This window comes from Oncorhynchus mykiss, chromosome 25 (assembly GCF_013265735.2).
Source record: "Oncorhynchus mykiss isolate Arlee chromosome 25, USDA_OmykA_1.1, whole genome shotgun sequence".
NCBI classification, from domain to species: Eukaryota; Metazoa; Chordata; class Actinopteri; order Salmoniformes; family Salmonidae; genus Oncorhynchus; species Oncorhynchus mykiss.
This window is the reverse complement of record NC_048589.1, coordinates 19206495-19232143: the sequence shown is the minus strand read 5'-3', so window position 1 is coordinate 19232143 and position 25649 is coordinate 19206495. Positions and strand designations below refer to the sequence as shown.

The 25649-nt window shown below is 46.5% G+C and overlaps 1 protein-coding gene across 2 annotated transcripts in view; it reads right to left on the bottom strand.

The window, feature by feature from the left end:
* Window positions 1-25649, bottom strand: part of LOC110505519 (signal-induced proliferation-associated 1-like protein 1) — an 88183-nt gene that overhangs the window by 7895 nt on the left and 54639 nt on the right. For both annotated transcript variants that reach the window (XM_036962513.1, XM_036962512.1), the window contains exons 2-14: window positions 23811-25372; window positions 23420-23550; window positions 22182-22370; window positions 21743-21917; window positions 18266-18369; window positions 17926-18083; window positions 11507-12086; window positions 9493-9767; window positions 6644-6895; window positions 6399-6548; window positions 5974-6113; window positions 5465-5544; window positions 4548-4918 (exon numbers count right to left, since the gene is read on the bottom strand). In XM_036962513.1, coding sequence (XP_036818408.1) covers window positions 4548-4918; window positions 5465-5544; window positions 5974-6113; window positions 6399-6548; window positions 6644-6895; window positions 9493-9767; window positions 11507-12086; window positions 17926-18083; window positions 18266-18369; window positions 21743-21917; window positions 22182-22370; window positions 23420-23550; window positions 23811-25257 — 4052 coding nt within the window. In that variant the 5' untranslated portion in view covers window positions 25258-25372. The remainder of the gene's footprint in view (window positions 1-4547; window positions 4919-5464; window positions 5545-5973; window positions 6114-6398; window positions 6549-6643; window positions 6896-9492; window positions 9768-11506; window positions 12087-17925; window positions 18084-18265; window positions 18370-21742; window positions 21918-22181; window positions 22371-23419; window positions 23551-23810; window positions 25373-25649) is intronic.

The following is a 25649-nucleotide window of genomic DNA, read 5'->3' as shown; positions in this document are numbered from 1 at the left end:
AAAGATACGATTTTTCACACAGGGTGTCTTTCCTTCGCTGGGCAGGTCGTTTGGGAACTTTTAGGCAACATTTGAGTATATCCACTTCTCTAGGCACCACTACACCACTGCATAGGTGATGATGTTAAGGATAAGCAGTCCATAAACTCTGACATAATAAGCCAGTAGGTCCCAATCATAAAAAAAACACAACCATTAAGCATTTCCCAATCGAAATGTACAACTATGACCTCCCATGGCAAAAATAATTTCATGTTTAGCCCAGAAAAAAACTGATGACCTAAAGTTTAAAGTAAAACTGACATCATTTTAACTACTTTGCAGATATGAAACAAACAGACAATCATAATATCAGTCAAAAATATCAAATTCTTATGCTACAAAACCAACTTCATAAGAGGTTTTAAAAATAGGTTATATTTGACTCAATGTTCCATGACGTACACTAACATGCTGACTACACCGCCCACGTCGTGTGCGTGATTCAATCATTGCACACACACTGCCCGTGCAAGTCAACGAGCGTCTGCGTAACTTGGTTCTATTTGTGACGCTAGACGCGCTAAAATGCTGTCAGTTCCACTTTAAATGCAACCGTGTTTCACACACATACGTTATTTTCAAAGAGATGGCTAACAACGGCAAGCGTGCTGCAGTAAAAAACACAGTTCCACTCACCAGATTGCGCAGTGAGTGACCTGTTGGCCTGAAAGAAGGCAGAAGTTTCCATACGTTTTTCTAAAAACGGTCCCACCCATTAAGTCAAAATATGATTGGTTGATTCCACTGTCAAAATGTTGCCCTAATACAGTTGAATGGCAGATGCCTTTATCTCCCTCACCAACTTCAAACATCTGCTATCTGAGCAGCTAACCGATTGCTGCAGCTGTACATAGTCTATCGGTAAATAGCCCACCCAATTTACCTACCTCATCCCCATACTGTTTATATTTATTTACTTTTCTGCTCTTTTGCACACCAATATCTCTACCTGTACATGACCATCTGATCATTTATCACTCCAGTGTTAATCTGCTAAATTGTAATTATTCGCCTACCTCCTCATGCCTTTTGCACACAATGTATATAGACTATTTTTTTTAAATGTTCTACTGTGTTATTGACTTGTTTATTGTTTACTCCATGTGTAACTCTGTGTTGTTGTCTGTTCACACTGCTTTGCTTTATCTTGGCCAGGTCGCAGTTGTAAATGAGAACTTGTTCTCAACTAGCCTACCTGGTGTTAAATAAAGGTGGAATAAAAAAATAAAATATATAAAATACCTTCTGATGGCCTAGCCAATGGCTAACTTAGCTAGCTCAATTTATCTCCCCAGAGACCAGCAAAGAAAAAATCCTGATTGTATATTTTTTTCTCTTCAGTGTTAACCCTTTCCTTTCCAACAAAAACTGAAGGGATTGAATCAGAACATCAGTGAAAATAATGATATGATTATCATTGTTATTCTATTTTTATAATCATTATTTTTTTTAAATCCTTAGCCCTTCTCTGAAGGTGTAGAAGGCCCTCATTGTTCCCCACTGTGTTTGGGTTAATAATAATGTGTGGCTCTATTTTCCCCCAGCATGCATTTTTTTTCACTTTTTTGAATGTCTAAAGAATCCATATGATGTTCTGAAAAATGAACAGAGAAATACTGGACATTATGAACTCTTATTATGGTGGTGATTTGACAAAATTACAATCAAGGTCTTGAATTGGACTCGCATTTGTCTGGTCTCGGTCTTGGACCCTTTGTCCCCTTCCCGGTCTTGACTCGGTCTCGCCCCCCCTCCGGGATTAGTCTTGACTCGGTCTCGCCCCCCCTCCGGGATTAGTCTTGACTCGGTCTCGCCCCCCCTCCGGGATTAGTCTTGACTCGGTCTCGCCCCCCCTCCGGGATTAGTCTTGACTCGGTCTCGACCCCCCTCCGGGATTAGTCTTGACTCGGTCTCGACCCCCCTCCGGGATTAGTCTTGACTCGGTCTCGCCCCCCCTCCGGGATTAGTCTTGACTCAGTCTCGCCCCCCCATCCGTGATTAGTCTTGACTCGGATACGATTTGCTCCGGTCTTGGTCTTAAATCGATCTCGAACACAACCCTGCACTGAAGTATCCCTCAATCATGTGTAGTACTTAGTATAGAATGTTGTAGTATACTGTAGAATACTATAGTATATACTACAGTATTATCCACCAACAAAAAAACACTGTGGTGAAAACTACAGAAATGTCAATAAAACACTACAGTCCACAAATACACTTAAAAAAACTATAGTAAATATTACAGTATTTCATTTGCATATACCCTGCCCATTCCCCTTCCACATATCCCAATTTGTGGTGGCACATGGTTGTGTACCCCATGGTTATAGAAAAGAGCAGGAGGAGAACACCTCCACTTCTATGTCAAAGATTATAAAACAAAAATACTATAGTAAATACTACAGTAATGTATACAAAAACACTACAATACATACTATAGTATATACTACTTTTTTTACTACATTATTTACAGTGCCTTGCGAAAGTATTCGGCCCCCTTGAACTTTGCGACCTTTTGCCACATTTCAGGCTTCAAACATAAAGATATAAAACTGTATTTTTTTGTGAAGAATCAACAACAAGTGGGACACAATCATGAAGTGGAACGACATTTATTGGATGTTTCAAACTTTTTTAACAAATCAAAAACTGAAAAATTGGGCGTGCAATTTTATTCAGCCCCTTTACTTTCAGTGCAGCAAACTCTCTCCAGAAGTTCAGTGAGGATCTCTGAATGATCCAATGTTGACCTAAATGACTAATGATGATAAATACAATCCACCTGTGTGTAATCAAGTCTCCGTATAAATGCACCTGCACTGTGATAGTCTCAGAGGTCCGTTAAAAGCGCAGAGAGCATCATGAAGAACAAGGAACACACCAGGCAGGTCCGAGATACTGTTGTGAAGAAGTTTAAAGCCGGATTTGGATACAAAAAGATTTCCCAAGCTTTAAACATCCCAAGGAGCACTGTGCAAGCGATAATATTGAAATGGAAGGAGTATCAGACCACTGCAAATCTACCAAGACCTGGCCGTCCCTCTAAACTTTCCGCTCATACAAGGAGAAGACTGATCAGAGATGCAGCCAAGAGGCCCATGATCACTCTGGATGAACTGCAGAGATCTACAGCTGAGGTGGGAGACGCTGTCCATAGGACAACAATCAGTCGTATATTGCACAACTCTGGGCTTTATGGAAGAGTGGCAAGAAGAAAGCCATTTCTTAAAGATATCCATAAAAAGTGTCGTTTAAAGTTTGCCACAAGCCACCTGGGAGACACACCAAACATGTGGAAGAAGGTGCTCTGGTCAGATGAAACCAAAATTGAACTTTTTGGCAACAATGCAAAACATTATGTTTGGCGTAAAAGCAACACAGCTCATCACCCTGAACACACCACCCCCACTGTCAAACATGGTGGTGGCAGCATCATGGTTTGGGCCTGCTTTTCTTCAGCAGGGACAGGGAAGATGGTTAAAATTGTTGGGAAGATGGATGGAGCCAAATACAGGACCATTCTGGAAGAAAACCTGATGGAGTCTGCAAAAGACCTGAGACTGGGACGGAGATTTGTCTTCCAACAAGACAATGATCCAAAACATAAAGCAAAATCTACAATGAAATGGTTCAAAAATAAACATATCCAGGTGTTAGAATGGCCAAGTCAAAGTCCAGACCTGAATCCAATCGAGAATCTGTGGAAAGAACTGAAAACTGCTGTTCACAAATGCTCTCCATCCAACCTCACTGAGCTCGAGCTGTTTTGCAAGGAGGAATGGGAAAAAATGTCAGTCTCTCGATGTGCAAAACTGATCAGAGACATACCCCAAGCGACTTACAGCTGTAATCGCAGCAAAAGGTGGCGCTACAAAGTATTAACTTAAGGGGGCTGAATAATTTTGCACGCCCAATTTTTCAGTTTTTGATTTGTTAAAAAAGTTTTAAATATCCAATAAATGTCATTCCACTTCATGATTGTGTCCCACTTGTTGTTGATTCTTCACAAAAAAATACAGTTTTATATCTTTATGTTTGAAGCCTGAAATGTGGCAAAAGGTTGCAAAGTTCATGGGGGCCGAATACTTTCGCAAGGCACTGTATACTATAGTAAACTACAAATACTACAGTAAACTGCATTAAATACTACATTATTCACTACTACAGGCTCCCGAGTTGCGCAGCGGTCTAAGGCACTAAGAATCTCAGTGCTAGAGGCGTGACTACAGACACCCTGGTTCGAATTCAGGTTGTATCACAACCGGCCATGATTGGGAGTCCCATAGGGTGTCGCACAATTGGCCCAGCATTGTCCGGGTTTGGCCAGTGTTGGCCATCATTGTAAATAAGATTTTGTTCTTAATTTCAAAAAAATAAATAAACAGTGAATACTACAGTAAAGTCAGCAAAAACAATACAGTGAATACTATAGTATTCCTACCATAGTATACACTATAGTATTTTTTCATGTGGGGTAGCACAGCACAAGGAGGCACACACACCTGGAGTGGGACGCAGCATCACTGAGTGTGTAGGAGCCACTGTCCGGGGCTGGGGGGAACACAAGGGGGCTCTGGGCTGGGTATGCACTGCTCCCTGGGGGGCCGGGGGAGTCTGGGGCTAAAGGAGAGGTCTCTTGGGCCAGCCGATCTTTGGCTCTGGAACCCCCGGACCCTGTGGCCCCGTAAGAGGTAGCATCAATGCCGCTGTCTGTGGATGCCCCCTGTAGGTAGCCGTTGAGCTCTGAGTCAGGCCGTACCCCTGTCCTGCTGGAGCCAATCTCATACCATTTTTCATCACTGTGGGCAGAGCTGGAGGCATTACTGGACAGTGTGTTGCTGCCTGATTGGCTGGAGGAGTAGGAAGCTTCCACCTGTAGAGACAGAGACCCTACAGTCACGTCCTGGTTGTTTGATCATAGTAAATAAAGACTACTTTGACATAGACAACAATCTACATTGCCAAGCTAGTGCAGTCGGAAAGTATTCAGACCGTTTACTTTTTCCACATTTTGTTACAGCCTTATTCTAAAATGGATTTTTTTTAAAAATCCCTCATCAATCTACACACAATATCCCATAATCACAAAGCAAAAACTGATTTTTAGATTTTTTTGCAAATGTATTACAAATAAAAAACTGAAATATGACATTAACATAATTATTAATTTTAGGTAATTGTGCATTTCAGGTCAAATAACAATCCAATGTTAATATCCCAGGACAAATTAGCTAGCAACAGCAAGCTAGCTAGCTAAATTGCCATAAATGTTTGCTTTTCGACCTGTCCCCAAATGAATATAGTTGATATTTCAACCTGCGTGTCCTGATCCTGTCCTGATCCTGTCCTGATCGCGCACAAGCGGTCTGGTCAGCATGTTAGAAGTCATATTTGGTCATATTTGAGCCTGGTACCTCACCTTGATGTTCTTGTTGGGAGACAGGTGTGTCCCCTGTTCCTGCTGCTGGAGACGAGTTACTGCCTTGGATACAGCTGGGTCTGGGAGGGACAGGATCAAACAGAGGAATGAGACACAGATAACAATACCAGTAACATAGAGAGCTATTCCTGTCTCTGACTCTCATCATCTGCATCACCCAAAACACCAGAGACATGACTTGGGCATTTTCTAAAGCAGTGGTATTGAAAGATTTTCAGCAAATTTCTGGGGACCCCATTTTTCCCCACGATGTTCTCGTGACCCCACCCCACGTCAAATCTAATGACACAACCTTAAAATCGGTACATTTCACATTTTTTATAAAAAAATTACTTAATTGCATGTTCATCTCTTATCAGAATGAAAATAAACCAATAAATACATTTACTCAATACAATTCGATATTTCATATTTTGGCGACCCCACTGCAGTACCTGGGGTCGTGACCACGACTTTGAATGACACTGTTCTAAAGCATGTCCTCGTACCTGCTCTATCAGCCCCCCTGTCGGCCACCTCCCCTTCCACCGCTTGGGGCCATCCAGTGGCAGGCTTAGTCTCGTTAGACCCCTCTCCCACTCCCTGATGCTCAGCAGACACAGGGGAGTGGCGGGTATTGTTGTTAAACCTAGAAAATAGATGGAAGAAGACGTACCTCTGCCACGATGAGTACAACATATCAACGAGACATATAATGATAACATATAATTTAGTCATTTCCTTTCTATTATTGGATAACTCCCAAAGAAGTAATTACAGTGAATACAGACTACATCTGAAAATAGAGCCATTTAAGTGAAACCCTACAGCGATCTGTTTCTAGATCTGAATTTTGGTCTGTGTATGATGTGGGTGTGGTCTGAATGTGGCCATGAATTGGCCCAGGTTTGTTCTGGCCTGAGTGACCTCTCACCCGTCTGGCATGGACTTCTGTCTCCAGTGGTTGGAGCCTGCGCTCCCAGTGTCTATGTAGGAGAGGCTGGTAGGGGCTTTGCGGGTGTGTGGAGAGCGGCCCATCACGATGGAACAAGCCAGGGCATAGTTATCATTCCCTGGGGAATACCTGAAGGATACAGAGCAAACAGATTCCACTACTAAGCTTAAAGCTTGTACATCTTCCCTACTATATCATATTATTAGCCAGGGTGGCTCTCTTACCGTTTAGGGTTGAGAGGGCGCCCGTCGCTGGACACACTGCGGGGGATGACTCCGGTCGGCTCCTGGTACTCTGAAGCCGGGGCCTTGATGAGCGTCCCCCCCAGGGCCGCTGTGGTGCGGCTCTGGGGGCTGGAGGAGGTGCGGGGCCACTTGTTGTTGTTGCTGCGGAAGGGGAATTTAAACTCATAGGGCATCCCCTCCTTGTGGTTCTTATAGTCCACCAGGGGCATGTGGTACAGCTCTGAACAGCCTCTGTGAGAAGAGACAGAGATAAATCAAATCAAAAATATTTGTCACATGCGCCGAATGCAACAGGTGTGTAGACCTTACAGTCAAATGCTTACTTACAAGCCCTTAACTAACAACGCTTTAAGAAGTTAAGAAAACAAATACAAATAAGTGTTAAGTAAAAAATATATAAGTGAAAATAGAAAATAAAAGTAACACATAACAATAACGAGGCTATATATAGGGGTTACCAGTACAGAGTCAATGTGCGTTAGCACCGGTTAGTTAAGGTAATTGAGGTAATACGTACATGTAGGTAGAGTTAAAGTGACTATGTATAAACAAAAGAGTAGCAGCAGCGAAAAGAGGGGTCTGGGTAGCCCTTTGATTAGGTGTTCAGGAGTCTTATGGCTTGGGGGTAGAAGCTGTTAAGTAAGCCTTTTAGACCTCCACTTGGCGCTCCGGTATCGTCTGCCATGCGGTACCAGAGAGAACAGTCTATGACTAGGGTGGCTGGAGTCTTTGACCATTTTTAGGGCCTCCTGCCTCTGACACCGCCTGATATAGAGGTCCTGGATGGCAGGAAGCTTGGCACCAGTGATGTACTGGGCTGTACGCACTACCCTCTGTAGTGCCCTGCGGTTGGAGGCCAAGCAGTTGCCATACCAGGCAGTGATTGGACCATGATAGTTTGTTGGTGATGTGGAAACCAAGGAACTTGAAGCTCTGAAGCTGTTCCACTACAGCACCGGCAATGAGAATGGGGGCGTGCTCGGTCCTCCTTTTCCTGTAGTCTACGATCATCTCCTTTGTCTTGATCACGTTGAGGGAGGGGTTGTTGTCCTGGCACCACATGACCAGGTCTCTGACCTCCTCCCTATAGGCTGTCTCATTGTTGTCGGTGATCAGACCTACCACTGTTGTGTCATCGGCAAACTTGATGATGGTGTTGGAGTCGTGCCTGGCCACGCAGTCATAGTTGAACAGGGTGTGCAGTAGGGGACTGAGCACGCACCCCTGAGGTGCCCCCCGTGTTGAGGATCAGCGTGGCAGATGTGATGTTCCCTACCCTTACCACCTGGGGGAGGCCCGCCAGGAAGTCCAGGATCCAGTTGCAGAGGGAGGTGTTTAGTCCCAGGGTCTTTAGCTTAGTGACGAGCTTTGAGGGCACTATGGTGTTGAACGTTGAGCTGTAGTCAATGAATAGGATTCTCACATTGGTGTTCCTTTTGTCCAGGTGGGAAAGGGCAGTGTTGAGTGCAATAGAGATTGCATCATCTGTGGATCTGTTGGGGCGGTATGCAAATTGGAGAGGGTCTAGGGTTTCTGGGATAATGGTGTTGATGTGAGCCATGACCAGCCTCTCAAATCACTTCATGGCTACAGACGTGAGTGCTACAGGTCCGTAGTCATTTGGGCAGGTTACCTTAGTGTTCTTGGGCACAGGGACTATGCTGGTCTTCTTGAATGTTGATATTACAGACTCAGTCAGGGACAGGTTGAAAATGTCAGTGAAGACACTTGCCAGTTGGTCACAGAGTACATACTTGGAGTACACATCCTGGTAATCCGTTTGGCCCTGTGGCCTTGTGAATGTTGACCTGTTTAAAAGGTCTTACTCACATCGACTAAGGAGAGCGTGATCACACAGTTGTCCGGAACAGCTGGCGCTCTCGTGCATGTTTCAGTGTTATTTACCTCGAAGCGAGCATCAAAGTAATTTAGCTCATCTGGTAGGTTTGTGATACTGGGCAGCTCGTGGCTGTGCTTCCCTTTGTAGTCTGTAATAGTTTGCATGCCCTACCACATCTGACGAGCGTCAGAGCTGATGTAGTACAATTCAATCTTTGTTCTGTTTTGACGCTTTGCCAGGTCCCGCGTTTGATGGTTCTTTGGCGGGCATAGCGGGATTTCTTATAAGCTTCCGGGTTAGAGTCCCGCGTGCACCAGCTGTTGTTTACAAATATGCATAGGCTCCCGCCCCTTGTCTTACCAGAGGCCGCTGTTCTATCCTGCCGAAAAAGCTTAAAACTCGCCAGCTGTATGTTATTCATGTTCAGCCACGACTCGGTGAAACACAAGATATTACAGTTTTTAATGTCCCGTTGGTAGGATATATTTTATTATCAATTGATTTTACGTTGGCTAATAGGACCGATGGTAAAGGTAGATTACCCTCGCGGTGACGGATCTTTACAAGGCACCCGGACCGTCGTTCACGATATCTCCGTCTTTTCCTCCTGCGAATGACGGGGATGAGGTCCTTGTCGGGTGTCTGGAATAAATCCTTCCTGTCCAACTCGTTGAAGAAGAAGAATTCCTCTAGTACGGGGTGAGTAATCGCTGCCCTGATATCAATAAGCTCTTTTCGGTCATAAGACACGGTGGCAGAAACATTATGTACAAAATAAGTTACAAATAAGGCGAAAAAACATACACAGTAGCACAATTGGTTACGTGATCATAAAACGGCAGCCATCTCCTTCGGTGCCATTATTACATTGAGATATACACTACAAACACTCCAGCGCTGCCCCAGTACCCAAATGCATGCTTCTGATATGACTGATAGAGGGATATATCTGTTGATAAATAACTTATTTGTTGTCTCTGAACTGTACCTGCGAGGGGTGGAGTCCTCGTGCGGGGGTATGATGACCACCTTGACGGTGACAGAGGTCCTCAGGAGATCGATCATCTGCTCGTGGGACAGCGATGCCACGGCAACCTTACATATCTCTACTAGCCTACTGCCCTGGCGCAGCCCCGCCTGCCAGGCGTACCCGTAGGGCTCTACCTCTGCCACGATGCCCTCAAAGTTTACATGGAAGCCCAGCTGGCCCAGGCCGTTCCTCCTCAGGGTCATCTCTGTGGTCTGGCTGCCCTTTGACAGGAGCTAGAGACAGAGGAGAGAAGGAGGGGGAGGAGAAAGTGGTGAAGGAGAAGAGTTATAACTACTGTGGCGTACAGCAGGTCAGCCACCAGGGGGAGATTCGTCGAGGCCTGGTGACAGACGGAGTATACATCACGGGGCGATGGCTCCATCTGTTGGACGTGCCAGGTCTCTCCGGGCTCTCCGGGCCAGGACTAATTGTGGCTGATTGGGGATTGGTGAGTATTCAAGGGCTGATTGCTCACCAGCTGTACAAGTCCCATAAAGCTGCCAGAAGGGCAGCACTCAGGGAAGAGACTGGGGGAGGAAAGGACTCCCATATAGTTGGGGAAGGTACCAGAGGTAACAGGAGGGAGTTCAGTTTTGATCCTCACAGGATACAGCAAGACCCGGAGCCCAGAAGACGGTATCCCGGAGAGGGTCTCTTGGGGGAGACCTATTCTTTTCTTTTGGACTATTATTTTAATAAACACCTTTTGAAACTGAGCTAATCCTACTCTGTCTGTGTCTCAACCCCCTGGTCTGCCACACTACATAACGTAAGAAACCTCTAAATCCAAAAACAGACTACACTGCATGTGCTGTGTATGCTCTGTGCAGCATACCACCTTGTATCCCACTGTTGGCTGGCCTCTGAAGCTAAGCAGGGATGGTCCCTGAATGGAAGACCAGATGGTGCTGGAAGTGGTTTTAGAGCTGTCCAGTAGGAGGCACTCTTTCCTCTGGTCTAAAAAAATGCCCCAGTGCAGTGATTAGGGACATTGCCCTGTGTAGTGTGCTGTCTTTTGGATGGGACGTTAAACGGGTGTCCTGACTCTCTGTGGTCACTAAAGATCCCATGGCCCTTATCATAAGAGTAGGGGTGTTAACCCCAGTGTCTTGCATATCATTATGGCCACCTAATAATCCCTAGTTTCCAATTGGCTCATTCATCCTCCCTCCTCTCCCCTGTAATTATTCCCCAGGTCATTGCTGTAAATGACCATGTGTTTTCAGTCAACTTACCTGGTAAAATAAGGGGTTGAATAAATAAAAAACAAAACTATTCTGTTGGCTGCTGCTACTGTACAACACATCACATAAACATAATCTGCCCTTGGGCTTAGATCTGATAAGAAACACACTAACAGACTGAATCTATCATCAGCGGATGCGCTACCCTTCAATTAAAGTGTTTTTGTACAGGAGGGAGGGTTTAAGGTTTAATACACCTTGCCTGGCCGTTCTGACCCAGTGTCAGGTAGAAAGAGGTTGTAACATAGTACTTAACACAGACCCCCAGGCAACCACAACAGGGCCAGAGCAGGATATTATGCTACATCACTGATGCACGCCTCCGCTTTCCGACAAGAAAGGGTATGGCATACACACTCACTGTACACACAAACATGAAATAACCCTTAGCAAATAGTGTTAATCTTTCATTCAAGACAACTGGCATTGCCTAATCGCATGAAAATGATTAAACTACCTCTCCAAATACGGTCAATGCTGAGTGTTATACCTGTAACATTGTGTTTGTAATCACTGTAGGCCTATTCTGCATCTCCTTTGAACATAATGGATTATCTGAGGTGGAAATGGGAGGTATGTTTATTATAACCCATTGGTTAGTGATGAAAGGTCCTTATCTGGCTTGAAACTTGGGACACCTGTAATAATAATCACAACAGATGGTGTGTGAAATATTACAAAGCCATCAGTGTAGCAATAATACACAGACTAACTGTGCTGCTACTGACCTCCAGGCGTTTCACCACCTCTCCGAAGTCCTCTGTGTTGTTGTTGATGGAGCGCAGCGACACGCTCTCCCCACGCTCATAGTAGATCTTCATGGAGGCGGGGCTGCCAGAGGACCAGCCAATGACGTCGCGCGTGGCACAGTTAAAGACCACAGCCTTCGCCTCCTGATCCAATAGGATGAGGAAATCGTTGGAGATGGCCAGTAGACACTCCCTCTCCGCCCCGGCTACCTGGTCCTCCGCATGCACCGGCCATGTCACTGCACCTAGGCTCCTTAGCTCTGCCCCACTGTACGGCCGTACCCTCTCTCTCCGTTTGTGAGCCAATGAGATGAAGGGGAATTTCCCTGTGGGCTCCACCGGCGTGCTGGTCACATGCCGCTCTGCCAGGTCCCGCAGGTACTCCTGTCGCGTGCGTGTCGCCATGGCACCAAACTTTTCAGACTTGTGGGCGGCGTTCTCTGCGTTGATGACCTTGGCCAGCAGGAAGTCCCTGAAGACAGTGGACTTGGGGAAGGTCACACCCTTGGGGATAGGAGGGCCGAAGGAGGGCACGTCCTGGGAACGAGTCACAGCCACACTGAGAGAGAGAGAGAGAGAGAGAGAGAGAGAGAGAGAGAGAGAGAGAGAGAGAGAGAGAGAGTGAAGGAGGGAGTCCTATACCCAAACTCAATGGATCCACCAGGCACTATCCAATCCTCTCAAGAAGGGCAGAAAACATTAGACTAGAAGGCAGAAAACAGTAGAATAGAGGGCAGAAAACAGTAGACTAGAGGGCAGAAAACAGTAGAATAGAGGGCAGAAAACAGTAGACTAGAGGGCAGAAAACAGTAGACTAGAGGGCAGAAAACAGTAGACTAGAAGGCAGAAAACAGTAGCCTAGAAGGCAGAAAACAGTAGAATAGGGGGCAGAAAACAGTAGACTAGAAGGCAGAAAACAGTAGACAAGAGGGCAGAAAACAGTAGACTAGAGGGCAGAAAACAGTAGACTAGAGGGCAGAAAACAGTAGACTAGAGGGCAGAAAACAGTAGACTAGAGGGCAGAAAACAGTAGACTAGAAGGCAGAAAACAGTAGACTAGAAGGCAGAAAACAGTAGACTAGAGGGCAGAAAACAGTAGACTAGAGGGCAGAAAACAGTAGACAAGAGGGCAGAAAACAGTAGACTAGAGGACTGAAAACAGTAGACTATAGGACTGAAAACAGTAGACTAGAAGGCAGAAAACAGTAGAATAGGGGGCAGAAAACAGTAGAATAGGGGGCAGAAAACAGTAGACTAGAGGACAGAAAACAGTAGACTGGAGGACAGAAAACAGTAGACTAGAGGGCAGAAAACAGTAGACTAGAGGGCAGAAAACAGTAGACTAGAGGGCAGAAAACAGTAGACTAGAGGGCAGAAAACAGTAGACTAGAGGGCAGAAAACAGTAGACTAGAGGGCAGAAAACAGTAGACTAGAGGGCAGAAAACAGTAGACTAGAAGGCAGAAAACAGTAGACAAGAGGGCAGAAAACAGTAGAATGGGGGGCAGAAAACAGTAGAATAGGGGGCAGAAAACAGTAGACTAGAGGGCAGAAAACAGTAGACTAGAGGGCAATAAACAGTAGACTAGAGGGCAGAAAACAGTAGACTAGAGGGCAGAAAACAGTAGACTAGAGGGCAGAAAACAGTAGACTAGAGGGCAGAAAACAGTAGAATGGGGGCAGAAAACAGTAGACTAGAGGGCAGAAAACAGTAGACTAGAGGGCAGAAAACAGTAGACTAGAAGGCAGAAAACAGTAGACTAGAAGGCAGAAAACAGTACAATAGGGGGAAGAAAACAGTAGACTAGAGGGCAGAAAACAGTAGACTAGAGGGCAGAAAACAGTAGACTAGAGGGCAGAAAACAGTAGACTAGAGGGCAGAAAACAGTAGACTAGAGGGCAGAAAACAGTAGACTAGAGGGCAATAAACAGTAGACTAGAGGGCAGAAAACAGTAGACTAGAGGGCAGAAAACAGTAGACTAGAGGGCAGAAAACAGTAGACTAGAGGGCAGAAAACAGTAGACTGGAAGGCAGAAAACAGTAGACTAGAGGGCAGAAAACAGTAGACTAGAGGGCAGAAAACAGTAGAATGGGGGGCAGAAAACAGTAGAATAGGGGGCAGAAAACAGTAGACTAGAGGGCAGAAAACAGTAGACTAGAGGGCAGAAAACAGTAGACTAGAAGGCAGAAAACAGTAGACTAGAAGGCAGAAAACAGTAGAATAGGGGGCAGAAAACAGTAGACTAGAGGGCAGAAAACAGTAGACTAGAGGGCAGAAAACAGTAGACTAGAGGGCAGAAAACAGTAGACTAGAGGGCAGAAAACAGTAGACTAGAGGGCAGAAAACAGTAGACTAGAGGGCAGAAAACAGTAGACTAGAGGGCAGAAAACAGTAGACTAGCGGGCAGAAAACAGTAGACTAGAGGGCAGAAAACAGTAGAATAGGGGGCAGAAAACAGTAGACTAGAAGGCAGAAAACAGTAGACTAGAGGGCAGAAAACAGTAGACTAGAGGGCAGAAAACAGTAGACTAGAGGGCAGAAAACAGTAGACTAGAGGGCAGAAAACAGTAGACTAGAGGGCAGAAAACAGTAGACTAGAGGGCAGAAAACAGTAGACTAGAGGGCAGAAAACAGTAGACTAGAGGGCAGAAAACAGTAGACTAGAGGGCAGAAAACAGTAGACTAGAGGGCAGAAAACAGTAGACAAGAGGGCAGAAAACAGTAGAATAGGGGGCAGAAAACAGTAGAATAGGGGGCAGAAAACAGTAGACTAGAGGGCAGAAAACAGTAGACTAGAGGGCAGAAAACAGTAGACTAGAGGGCAGAAAACAGTAGACTAGAGGGCAGAAAACAGTAGACTAGAGGGCAGAAAACAGTAGACAAGAGGGCAGAAAACAGTAGACTAGAAGGCAGAAAACAGTAGAACAGGGGGCAGAAAACAGTAGACTAGAGGGCAGAAAACAGTAGACAAGAGGGCAGAAAACAGTAGACTAGAGGACTGAAAACAGTAGACTAGAGGACAGAAAACAGTAGACTAGAGGACAGAAAACAGTAGACTAGAGGGGATAAATCAGTAGACTAGAAGGGAGAAATCAGTAGACTAGAGGGCAGAAAACTGTAGACTAGAGGGCAGAAAACTGTAGACTAGAGGACAGAAAACAGTAGACTAGAGGACAGAAAACAGTAGACTAGAGGGGAGAAATCAGTAGACTAGAGGGCAGAAAACTGTAGACTAGAGGACAGAAAACAGTAGACTAGAGGGCAGAAAACAGTAGACTGGTTATCGTTCCTCCTAACCCCCTTTCCTTCCCAGCATACTTAGGTTACCTACTACCCTTCCCATTCAACTCCCATTGTTGCTCCACAATAGGCCTCCTAGAGTTTAATGAAACAAGTTAGCATGAAAGCTAACCTAGTTCTGATGCAGATGACTGACAATGATTGGCTTCCAAATCCATATATAATCCAACAATGGTGAGAAAAAGCTGAACAGTAGCACTATAGAAACCCACTGTAGGCCAGGCTCATGTAGGCTGATGTCAGAGTCCTGACAAGCCTCAGTCCAGTCCATTAAACAGATAACACAGTCATCACATGCAGCTGTGACATTAGAGCCCAAGCCTCGCTCAACCAGGCAGGCGGATATAACTATACATTCAGCGCAGCTGACAAGCCAGCTACCACTGAGATGGCCACTCTCAGCCAGCCCTAGACCCCAGATCACAGAGAAGATACATGGAGAGGAGTGGAGAGGAGGGGGCTACTCCCTATTTGTAGAAACAAAGCTCTGATCGTTATGCAATATGGCTAAATTGACCTATCTGCATTTGGACAGCATTTGACAGCACGAGATTATCACTAGGCTGTGTCTAGGCTGTGTCAACTACTTCTATGTTGGCCTGAAAAGATCACTGATGCATCATTCCAAAGATCCTGTTTTCACTGCGTGTGAACAGGATACAGAGCCAGTCACACACACAATACTGATCAATATTTAAAGCTACTGTAGCAACTTTATAATCTCTGATGAGTCAGAATTCAACCGCACTATCACAAAAACAGCAATATCCAATAAAACCTTGGCAAAACGTAGTCATTGTATCACGCATTATGTAATACATCACAGTAGTGCAGCCGTGTGTGTGTGTGTGTGTGTGTGTGTGTGCGTGAGAGGTCGCTGAAACTCCTGTGTCCTCAGACCCCCTCCTTTTCACACTGGTCATCAGCATCACATCTCGGATCCCTCCTACACACACACACTGTATACACACACACACAGTGACACAACCCTCAGACCCACCTGTTCTTGCGCCGGCATCTGACCCTTACGTTTCCCAGTTGGTCTGTTTATGTGACTCTACCAACTCCTGACTGGGCTAGGCATTATAAAAATATGTCTCCTTGAAGTGAATCCTCCTCTCCTGTCTGCTTGGTCTGATCACACTACTGCAGGTACACACAGCTTTATCCAGCTAATTATAGCTGCTTCCGCCGCCCGTCCAACCGCTGTTCTGTTACTAGATCTTGTGACTTTTTACTCCTCTTTGAAATGGCATCCCAGGCTCCCAGCAATTCAGGCTTCTAGCATATCAGCGCTCTGGTGGCAGAACAGAACAGATAGGGGTTGGAACTTGTAGTGTGTTCATTAGATCCATGGGACTGAGCCAGAGGCTGGATGCTGAGAGCTGCTCTGGGTGAAGTGGAGTCTTCACTGCTTCAGGGTCCCACTCCCTACTTCATCCAAGAAGAAAAGCCAGCATTTCTCCCTCTCAGCCTCTTCTCCTTGACGACACTCGTTGGCTTCAAATCAAAAGATGTCCCCTTTAAAAAAGAACAACTCCAGCTGAGGAGGGCATCTAATCGTTGGCAGTCAGCGCTGGGGGGGTAGAGGGGTTACTGGAGGGGAGGGCTCAGAATAAATTAGCCCAACTTTGATGAGGTTTGAGCTGAGACCCAGAGCCTGTACAAGTGTTCCTCGGGGAGGGTCTTTGAGCACTGAGGGACAGAGCACTGCACGGCTGCTCAAGAATCCTCTGATTCGCTCGTCCAGCAAGGGAATCATTGACGTGTATGCCGCTAACTCCTTCAGATCGCTCCAGCTCCATTGCCCCAAGGCAGTGTGGTAGGCAGGAGGGTTGAGTGAGTGAGTGAGGTGTGGATGAGCGTGTCAGTGAGAATGCCACAGACCCCACTTACAGCACCCTGCCTTTAGTACCCTGCCTACAGTACCCTGCCTATAGCACCCCACCCGCAGTACCCTGACTATAGTACCCTGACTACAGTACCCTGCCTTTAGTACCCTGACTATAGCACCCTGCCTACAGTACCCTGCCTTTAGTACCCTGCCTACAGTACCCTGCCTACATTACCCTGCTTTTAGTACCCTGCCTACAGTACCCTGCCTACAGTACCTTGCCTACATTACCCTGCTTTTAGTACCCTGCCTACAGCACCCCGCCTTTAGTACCCTGCCTTTAGTACTCCACCTACAGTACCCTGCCTACAGTACCCTGCCTTTAGTACCTTGACTACAGTACCCTGCCTATAGTACCCTGTCTATAGTATCATTCCGACAGTACCCTGACTACAATACCCTGCTTTTAGTACCCTGACTACAGTACCCTGCCTACAGTACCCTGCCTATAGTATCCTGACTACAGCACTCTGCCTATAGTACCCTGCCTACAGTGCCCTGCCTACAGTGCCCTGCCAATAGTACCCTGCCAATAGTACACTGCCTACAGTGCCCTGCCAATAGTACCCTGCCTATAGTACCCTGCCTACAGTACCCTGACTACAGTACCCTGCCTACAGTACCCTGACTACAGTATCCTGCCTACAGTATCCTGCCTACAGTACCCTGCCTACATTACCCTGCCTATAGTATCCTGACTACAGTATCATGCCTACAGTACCCTGCCTATAGTACCCTGGCTATAGTACCCTGACTACAGTATCCTGCCTACAGTACCCTGCCTATAGTATCCTGCCTACAGTACCCTGCATGATACAGTACCCTGCCTATAGTATCCTGCCTATAGTATCCTGCCTACCAGTATCCTGCCTACAGTACCCTGCATGATACCCTGCCTACAGTACCCTGCCTATTGTATCCTGCCTATAGTATCCTGACTACAGTACCCTGCCTACAGTACCCTGCCTATAGTATCCTGCCTATAGTATCCTGACTACAGTACCCTGGCTACAGAGAGAAATAAGGAGAGCCAGTAGTTGCAAATTTATCTGGGTTGGTGACCATGCCTTCTAGTGGTTCTCGTTCCTCATTATGTTATCTACCTGTGTGAGTTCAAAACAACCACTGTTGTAGTACCAGGGGCTTTCCAGGTTCTTAGTGACCGCCAGGCCCTCTAGTGGTCTGAACACGGTTTACACTCACCTATAGCAGGTATTGTCGGAGCAGGGGCTGTGCACACGGACAATGATGAACACGTGTTGGAAGTGGGAGCGGATGGTCTTGGGGGTGAAGGGTAGCGCTCCCGGCTCCTGGAACACGATGGTGACGATGTCATTTCCAATGTGTCTCTTCCTCAGCAACTACAAGGACAAACATGGTATAACCATACAAGAATTACACTATCTCAATGAATATCCTATTCTTCAGCATGGCAGCAATAACCTTGATTAATAATTGAATCCATCTATGGCATATCATGTTATCCTAAAGCATGTCTCTTAGATATTCATGTATTATGTGGTATCATAGAGCCCTTCTGTACCTGTTGTTTGTTGTTGGGTGTGTAGGGCAGCAGGGTAGACACGTGGAACATGATCTCATAGTCCCTGTAGGCCGTGTACAGGGAGTGGCTGCCAGTGGAATCAGCTGGAGGAAGGGAGAGGAGCACCACAATATAAGGCCCCATTGTACTGCTACTGCAACCCAACTCTGTCCTCCAGCAACCTATCTGCTCAGTGCTTTATGTACCAGACTGTCTCCTGTTTCATAGCCCAAACAATAAGCCATGCTAGTGTAGCCTGATCAATGTCTGCCAACATAGTGTGATGGGAAAACAACAACAAATATTTGTAGTAATACAGGTAGAGCACTATCGAGAATACTGTATTGTTGCTCAAAAATACTACATCTAAAAATGTAGCATTGTAAAGAGTATGCCACAACCAGTCTACTATAACCTTAAGAGCAGAGGTACCCATGCGCTTGCCTCTCATGACAGTAACTGATTTGGTTTTGGGTGTAAGATTAGCCAGGCAGCCACCACAATTAAAATGTATGGACAAAAGAGGAATGTTCATATTCATTGAGCTTATGAATAGAGGAAGTGCCAGAAATAGCCTAATGTAATTAAGTGCATAATTGCGATGAGCTGCCATTTCCTGCTCTGCTCTCATTAGGAACATAAAGGGTGTAGTGGAGCGTGTGGGCCAGCCATTGTGTACCTGATTTAGTCCTCAATACATCAGAGAGATTTGAAAGAAAAACAGGCTACATGAAGTAAAAAGGGACTACACACATAAAAAAAACTGCAAGAGACAGGAGAGGAAAACCTATTTCCTGGATTACAGAGATTACTCCAAACCTATTGTTGATAACACACAAGGCAGATCAGAGCACCGCCTACAGCAAATATTCAGCAGACTCTACAGCTGTGAGACCTGGGGTGAGGAGGTCAGAGAGAGGGTCAGTAAGGCTCCCACACAGGAGCCTGTCATGCTACATCCTTGGTCAAATAAAAAAGGCTTTTAAATGCACTGTCAGTGCTTTGCTTTCAATGGGAATCAATTGTGTGTGTGTGTGTCCCCAAGGTTATTTAAACACCACTGTGTGTTTGTGTGTGTGTGTGTGTGTGTGTGAAAAAATCCACATATCTTATTCAATCACGCAATTTTGTATCTTTCCCCTATTGTCAAATAAATACGCATTGGTTAATTCTCAAGTGGGTGCTATTTTGACACAAAACATCTCTGCCTTGTAGTTAATATTCTAGATGACAATCATGAATAAGTAATGTTGCACATATTTGGGTAAAAGCCATGGTGATGTTGACAGGAGATTGTGGGGCATTTACAAATTCTCTTTGGGGTGGTACCTTAGAAATAGCTGTTTGGGATAGAGCAACTTCATGCTAATTAATATATTAATGCCCACATGTACAGTGCACTTGGAAAGTTTTATTTATTTATTTTACCAGGTAAGTTGACTGGGAACACATTCTCATTTACAGCAACGACCTGGGGAATAGTTACAGGGGAGAGGAGGGGGATGAATGAGCCAATTTGTAAGCTGGGGATGATTAGGTGACCATGATGGTATGAGTGACAGCTTTGGAATTTAGCCAGGACACCAGGGTTTACACCCCTAATATTACGATAAGTGCCATGGGATCTTTAATGACCTCAGAGAGTCAGGACACCCGTTTAACGTCCCATCCGAAAGACGGCACCCTACACAGGGCAGTGTCCCCAATCACTGCCCTGGTGCATTGGAATATTTTTAGACCAGAGGAAAGAGTGCCTCCTACTTGCCCTCCAACACAACTTCCAGCAGCATCTGGTCTCCCATCCAGGTACCAACCAGGACCAACCCTGCGTAGCTTCATAAGCAAGCCAGCAGTAGTATGCTCTCATTAGGAACATAAAGTATTTAGTCCCCTTGACTTGTTCCATATTTTGTTATGTTACAGCCTTATTCTAAAATGGATTACATGAAAACACTTTCCTCATCTGACTTCCTGTCAGAGCAAAAACAAAGCCATGAGGTGGAAGGAATTGTCTGTAGAGCTCCTAGACAGGATGGTGTCGAGGCACAGCTCTGGGGAAGGGTACCAAAAAATGTCTACATCATTGAAGATTGGAACCACCAAGACTTTTCTTAGAGCTGGCCGCCTGGCCAAACTGAGCAATCGGAGGAGAGCTCCAGAGTTCCTCTGTGGAGAACCTTCCAGAAGGACAACCATCTCTGCAGCACTCCACCAATCAGGCCTTAATGGTAGAGTGGCCAGACGGAAGCCACTCATCAGTAAAGGCACATGACAGCCCGATTGGAGTTTACCAAAAGGCACCTAAAGGACTCTCAGACCATGAGAAACAAGATTCTCTGGTCTGATGAAACCAATATTGAACTCTTTGGCCTGAATGTCAAGCGTCACATCTGGAGGAAACCTGGCACCGTCCCTACTGTGAAGGATGGTGGTAGCATGATGCTGTGTGGATGTTTTTCAGCGGCAGGGACTGGGAGACTAGTCACGATCGAGGGAAAGATGAACGGAGTAAAGTACAGAAAGATCCTTGATGAAAACCTGCTCCAAAGCGCTCAGGACTTCTTGTTGGAAGGTTCACATTCCAACAGGACAGTCTCTGAATGTCCTTAAGTTGCCCAGCCAGAGCCACTTGAACCCGATCTAACGTCTCTGGAGAGTCCTGAAAATAGCTGTGCAGCAACACTCCCCATCCAACCTGACAGAGCTTGAGAGGATCTGCAGAGAAGAATGGGAAAAACTCCCCAAATACAGGTGTGCCAAGCTTGTAGCATCATACCCAAGAAGACTTGAGGCTGTAATCGTTCCCAAAGGTGCTTCAACAAAGTACTGAGTAAAGGGTCTGAATAGTTATGTAAATGTGATATTTCAGTTTTGAACTTTAAATACATTTGCTAAAATGTCTAAAAACCTGTTTTTGCTTTGTCATTATGGGGTATTGCGTGTAGATTGATGAGAATAAAAAAAACGATTCAATCCATTTTAGAATAAGGCTGTAATGTAACAACATGTGAAAAAAGTCAAGGGGTCTGAATACTTTCCGAATGCACCGTGTATGCAAATGAGTTGTTATTTCTACACTTTATTATTCTATCAATATAATAACAAAACATAAAAGGGCTATATATATGGTTAAACACTTTTGGCATGTGTCATTTCAAATAAGAAAACATTTTATATCTAACCTTCAACTGAATACCTGAAGTCCCACCAAAATGTCTCGATTCCATAGATTTTCTCTCTCTCATTATACAATTTTGATAAGATGGTCCATATTTGATGGATTTTTAAACATCTAAAATAGTTAAGCATCTTACTCTTATGTGGCTGTTACATTCATCAGAACTGTATTTTTGACCTTTTGTCAATTTTGACTACCGTTGCTAGTGTGTGTGTGTGTGTGTGTGTGTGTGAGCGTGTGTGTGTGTGTGTGTGTGTGTGAGCGTGTGTGTGTGTGTGTGTGTGTGTGTGTGAGCGTACTCTTGGTGTCAAGCTGGGCGCGGTACTTGGTGAAGCCCTGGAGGCGGACTCTCTCCCCCAGCAGCTGTAGGAACTCCTCCAGGGCAGGGCCCGCCATCTCATTGTTGTACATCTCCTCCTCACTACTCTGCCCAGCCCTGCAGTACATCACCCCCACCTTCACCTGGAAACTCAGCTAGAGAGGAGGAGGGCGAGAGAGGGGGAGAAAGTGAGGGGGGAGGGAGAAGAGAGAGTGACAGATTTCACGTTAAAAAATGTTTGCAGTGCAAAAACTATACGAGATCAGACAAGCCTAATTTTATAGCATGATATAGTGCCAACATATAGTGCCAATCAAAATAGCTATGAAATATGATAACTGGCCCAATAACAGCATATAGCTGTAGCACGGCTGGTCTCTTCAGGGAGTGTTTTATGTAGTGTTTATGTATCCTCCTACCCCCTGCTCATCCAGTTTCATCAGCTGTTCTGTGACCTTGGGCGTGTTGAGAGCCAAGCGGAGGCAGGGCACATCCAGCTCTGGAAGCAGGTGCTCCAACACCTCCTTCAGGGGCAGCCCGCGGGTAGTGCCATGCTTAGAGGACGAGGGCACCGCATCCTCCAGAATAGAACCCCGGAGTGTGATCAACTGGATGGAGGGATGAAAAGAAGGAGAGGAAGAGAAAGAGGTGTGAGAGGAGGAATGTGCCTCAGGAATCCCCAGTCCATGGAACTTTCACATCAAGATGGAACAAAGCGATAGCCAAAATGAACATGTCGGATTTGCTTCCCAAACACCCTAACTTCTCCTGAGTAAGTTCAGAACTATTTATCTAAAGGAATCTGACATAAAACAACAGAGAAGAACAAGGTACAGTTATCAATCAAACTTTTGGCCTGGGGGCAGATAGCTGAGGTTGGGCTTGTTCAGCAACGCATAATATGTACACAGAGTGTGCATTGTGTTCAGCAGAGGCCATGAACTCAATCACTTGCTATCATATACAGCTGGAACGGAGGGGAATTTTCTCTCCCACACTCCTAGGAGAGGGCCGTAACAAAAGGACAGTGTTCCCCAGGTTTGAGGCCCTGGGGTCCCGGGGTGTCTCACACAGAGCTGGATGGTCTATTCACCCACACCTGGCCACCTTCCAACCCAGGGAAAACCCCCAGACAACCATCTCTGGACACTCCAGGGCAGGTGCCTTAAATCTATAGCTGGGAATGTAACGGTGCTGTGTCGCAGTCCATAACTAAAATCACAACCTTCCAACTTAATGAAGCAAATGATTTTCCAGTGAAATGTAAAAGGAGAGTTCTCTATAGTGGTTTGAGGTTGTGTAGCATTGACAGGCCATGGAGATGTGATGAGGATGAGAGCGTTTTCTATAGTTTCTTTACACAGTGCTGATCTGAGGGAACAGCTGATGCCCTCTGGGTTTCTTACATAATCAGCAGAGAGGGATGAGAGCTGAGTTTCACCTCCAGCTAGTCTTACCGTGAAACTACCAGGAAGACAGACACAGGGGAGAGTTACTGATCTACAGAAAAACAAATCTACAGACAATCGTCGTGACTGGATTTGATAACAATTCCAGAAATCTCAATCTATCTAGCAGGATCATTAACTGCTAACGTTGTTATACGTTGCATGGTCCAGGGAGAGCAGTTGTAAAGGCCGGAGGCTAGCTGTCTGACCTCTGATGTTCTGAAGATGACCCGGTAGTTGTACTGCTGGCCGTGCTCTCTGTGCTCCTCTTGTTTCTCCCTGCGCAGACTCACAGCCACCGGACCCAGAGCCTCGTCCATTCCAAAGTAGTTCCAGTGTTCTGAGGGGGAGAGAGAGAGAAAACGGGAGAAAGAGAAAGAGAGAGAGCAAGAGAGAGTGAGAGAAAGGGAAGTAGACAGCTATGTATAAACATACACTTCATGCATTTGAATTTGGAAACTGTACTACACAGTGGGCTGTGTAGGACTATTTGTTTACGTTACACATTCTAGTGTTATAGTACTTCATGTACTGTATAATGTTTGTAACTGAATACGTTTGAGAGGATACATAGTGTATATTCAGCTGAGTCTATCTCACCTCTAAGGTAGAAGAACTTCCTGTAGTAGTAAGCTCCCAGGTCCACATGCTCTACAATGTAGTGTTTGCCTCTGTCACTGAGGGAACTGGGGCTGTCCTTGGGCCCTTCTAGCACTGCCACCCCAGCGTTAGTGCAGTGGGAGCTGAGGGACGACTCAAACTGACTGCCCTCACTTCCCAGGGTCTCCGAGCCGCCACTCCCCTGTTTGGGGGGCCCGGCTCCCGCCGTGCGCCTTCCGTTGGTCCCAATCTCATTGCGGAAGCAGGGGCAGCTGAGGAGCATCTCGTTGCTCTGCTCGTCCCCGGTTCCAATGCTGGGGCTGTCCCTGGCCCCGGCACTGAGCTCCTCCTGGCTGCCAGCGGGGGAGCTGTAGGCCAGGCTCTGGGTGGAGGACACGGTGGAGGTGTTGGAGGCTGCAGCTGCAGCAGACGCCCCTGTGGTGGTGTTCTTCCTCTTCCCCGCTGCCATCTGCCTGCTCTGGATCACCTCATTCAGGTCAAACATCATGCTCTGCACGTCGTAGTGGGAGAAGCCCCTCTGGCACACCCATGGCTTGAGGGGGGTTACCCAGTCCTCTGACCGACCGTCCTCAGCATCAGAGCCGGCCCGTGGTGAGTCCGACTCCCCCCTCACGCTGCGTAGTTTACGGAATATAGACTCTCCCCCTGTCTCTGACTTGGAGCGTCTCTTTGGGGGCTTCTCTCTCTCCTTGACTCTGCTGGATGTCTGGCTCTCACTAGTCTCCTCATGTAGTTCTATGGAGGCCTGCTTGAGCCCAGCAGTCAGCAAGTCCTCTAGTCTGTCTGGTGCAGGGCTGCGCTGGTCAGGCTTGTCCCCCTGGTAGCCCTTCAGCATCTCAAAGAAGCTCTCCCCTGGCGCCCCGTGCTGGTCTATAGAGGAGGTGCTGCCATACTCTCTGTGTAGTGGGGACCACTTGGCCCCTGAGGGGCCCAATTCCTCCCCACTGTCCCCGCCATCGTCCAGCTCACTGATGGTGATGTCACTGTTGCTGCGCTGGCGGATGCGGCGGATGTTTCTGTGGGAGGGTACTCTGTAGTCTGTGGGGGACAGGTAACGGCTGTCTGGGCTGTAACTGGCCCCCTGGGTTTTACTCTTCAGTGTGTTGTGGATGCTGCGGAGCATGGATGCGTCCTGGGGGCTCATCAGGTGACCTAGTTTCAGGTGGCTCTGCCCACCTCCGACTAAGGCTGGGGAATCTGGCTCTGTGGTAGCCTGCCAGAGAGCACCCAGGTCCTTCCTAGGGGGCCACTCGGCAACCCGTGCCCGTACCCCCATTTTAGGCACCCCCAGGCCCCCTGGAGGGTGGGCGCTGTCTATGCGTGCCCCTCCGTTGGCCAGGCGGAGGTGGCGGGTGTAGAACTCGTCGATGGCTGGGATAGAGCCCCCCACGATGCGCTCCATGGGTGGGCGCTTCAGACTGGTCATGGTGCCAAGGCCAGAGCTGGTCACCAGGGCACTCAGCAGCAAGGCATGGCTAGGCTGGATGCTCAGTGTGTCTGCTACTCCACTGGGCTCTCATCTCACTCCAACTGGCTACAACCTGAAAATAGGTTTGGTATTAGAACATACCCTCTCATTTCATCTTAACACCAACTTTCTCTAACCAGGCGAAGAGTGGAAACAGTTGGCGAATGTAAGCTGCCTAACTGGTGTTGAAAATGAAACCAATAGCTCTGGTCTGGAAAGGTAGACAATGACACAGTGACATAGGCTACCTGCCTGATAATTGGCTGTGTGCAGTGCCCTGTTACTGATGTGGCCTCTCTCATGCTCCTAGGTTTTATTGCAGACTAGCAGGCAGCACAGTGGAAAGTATT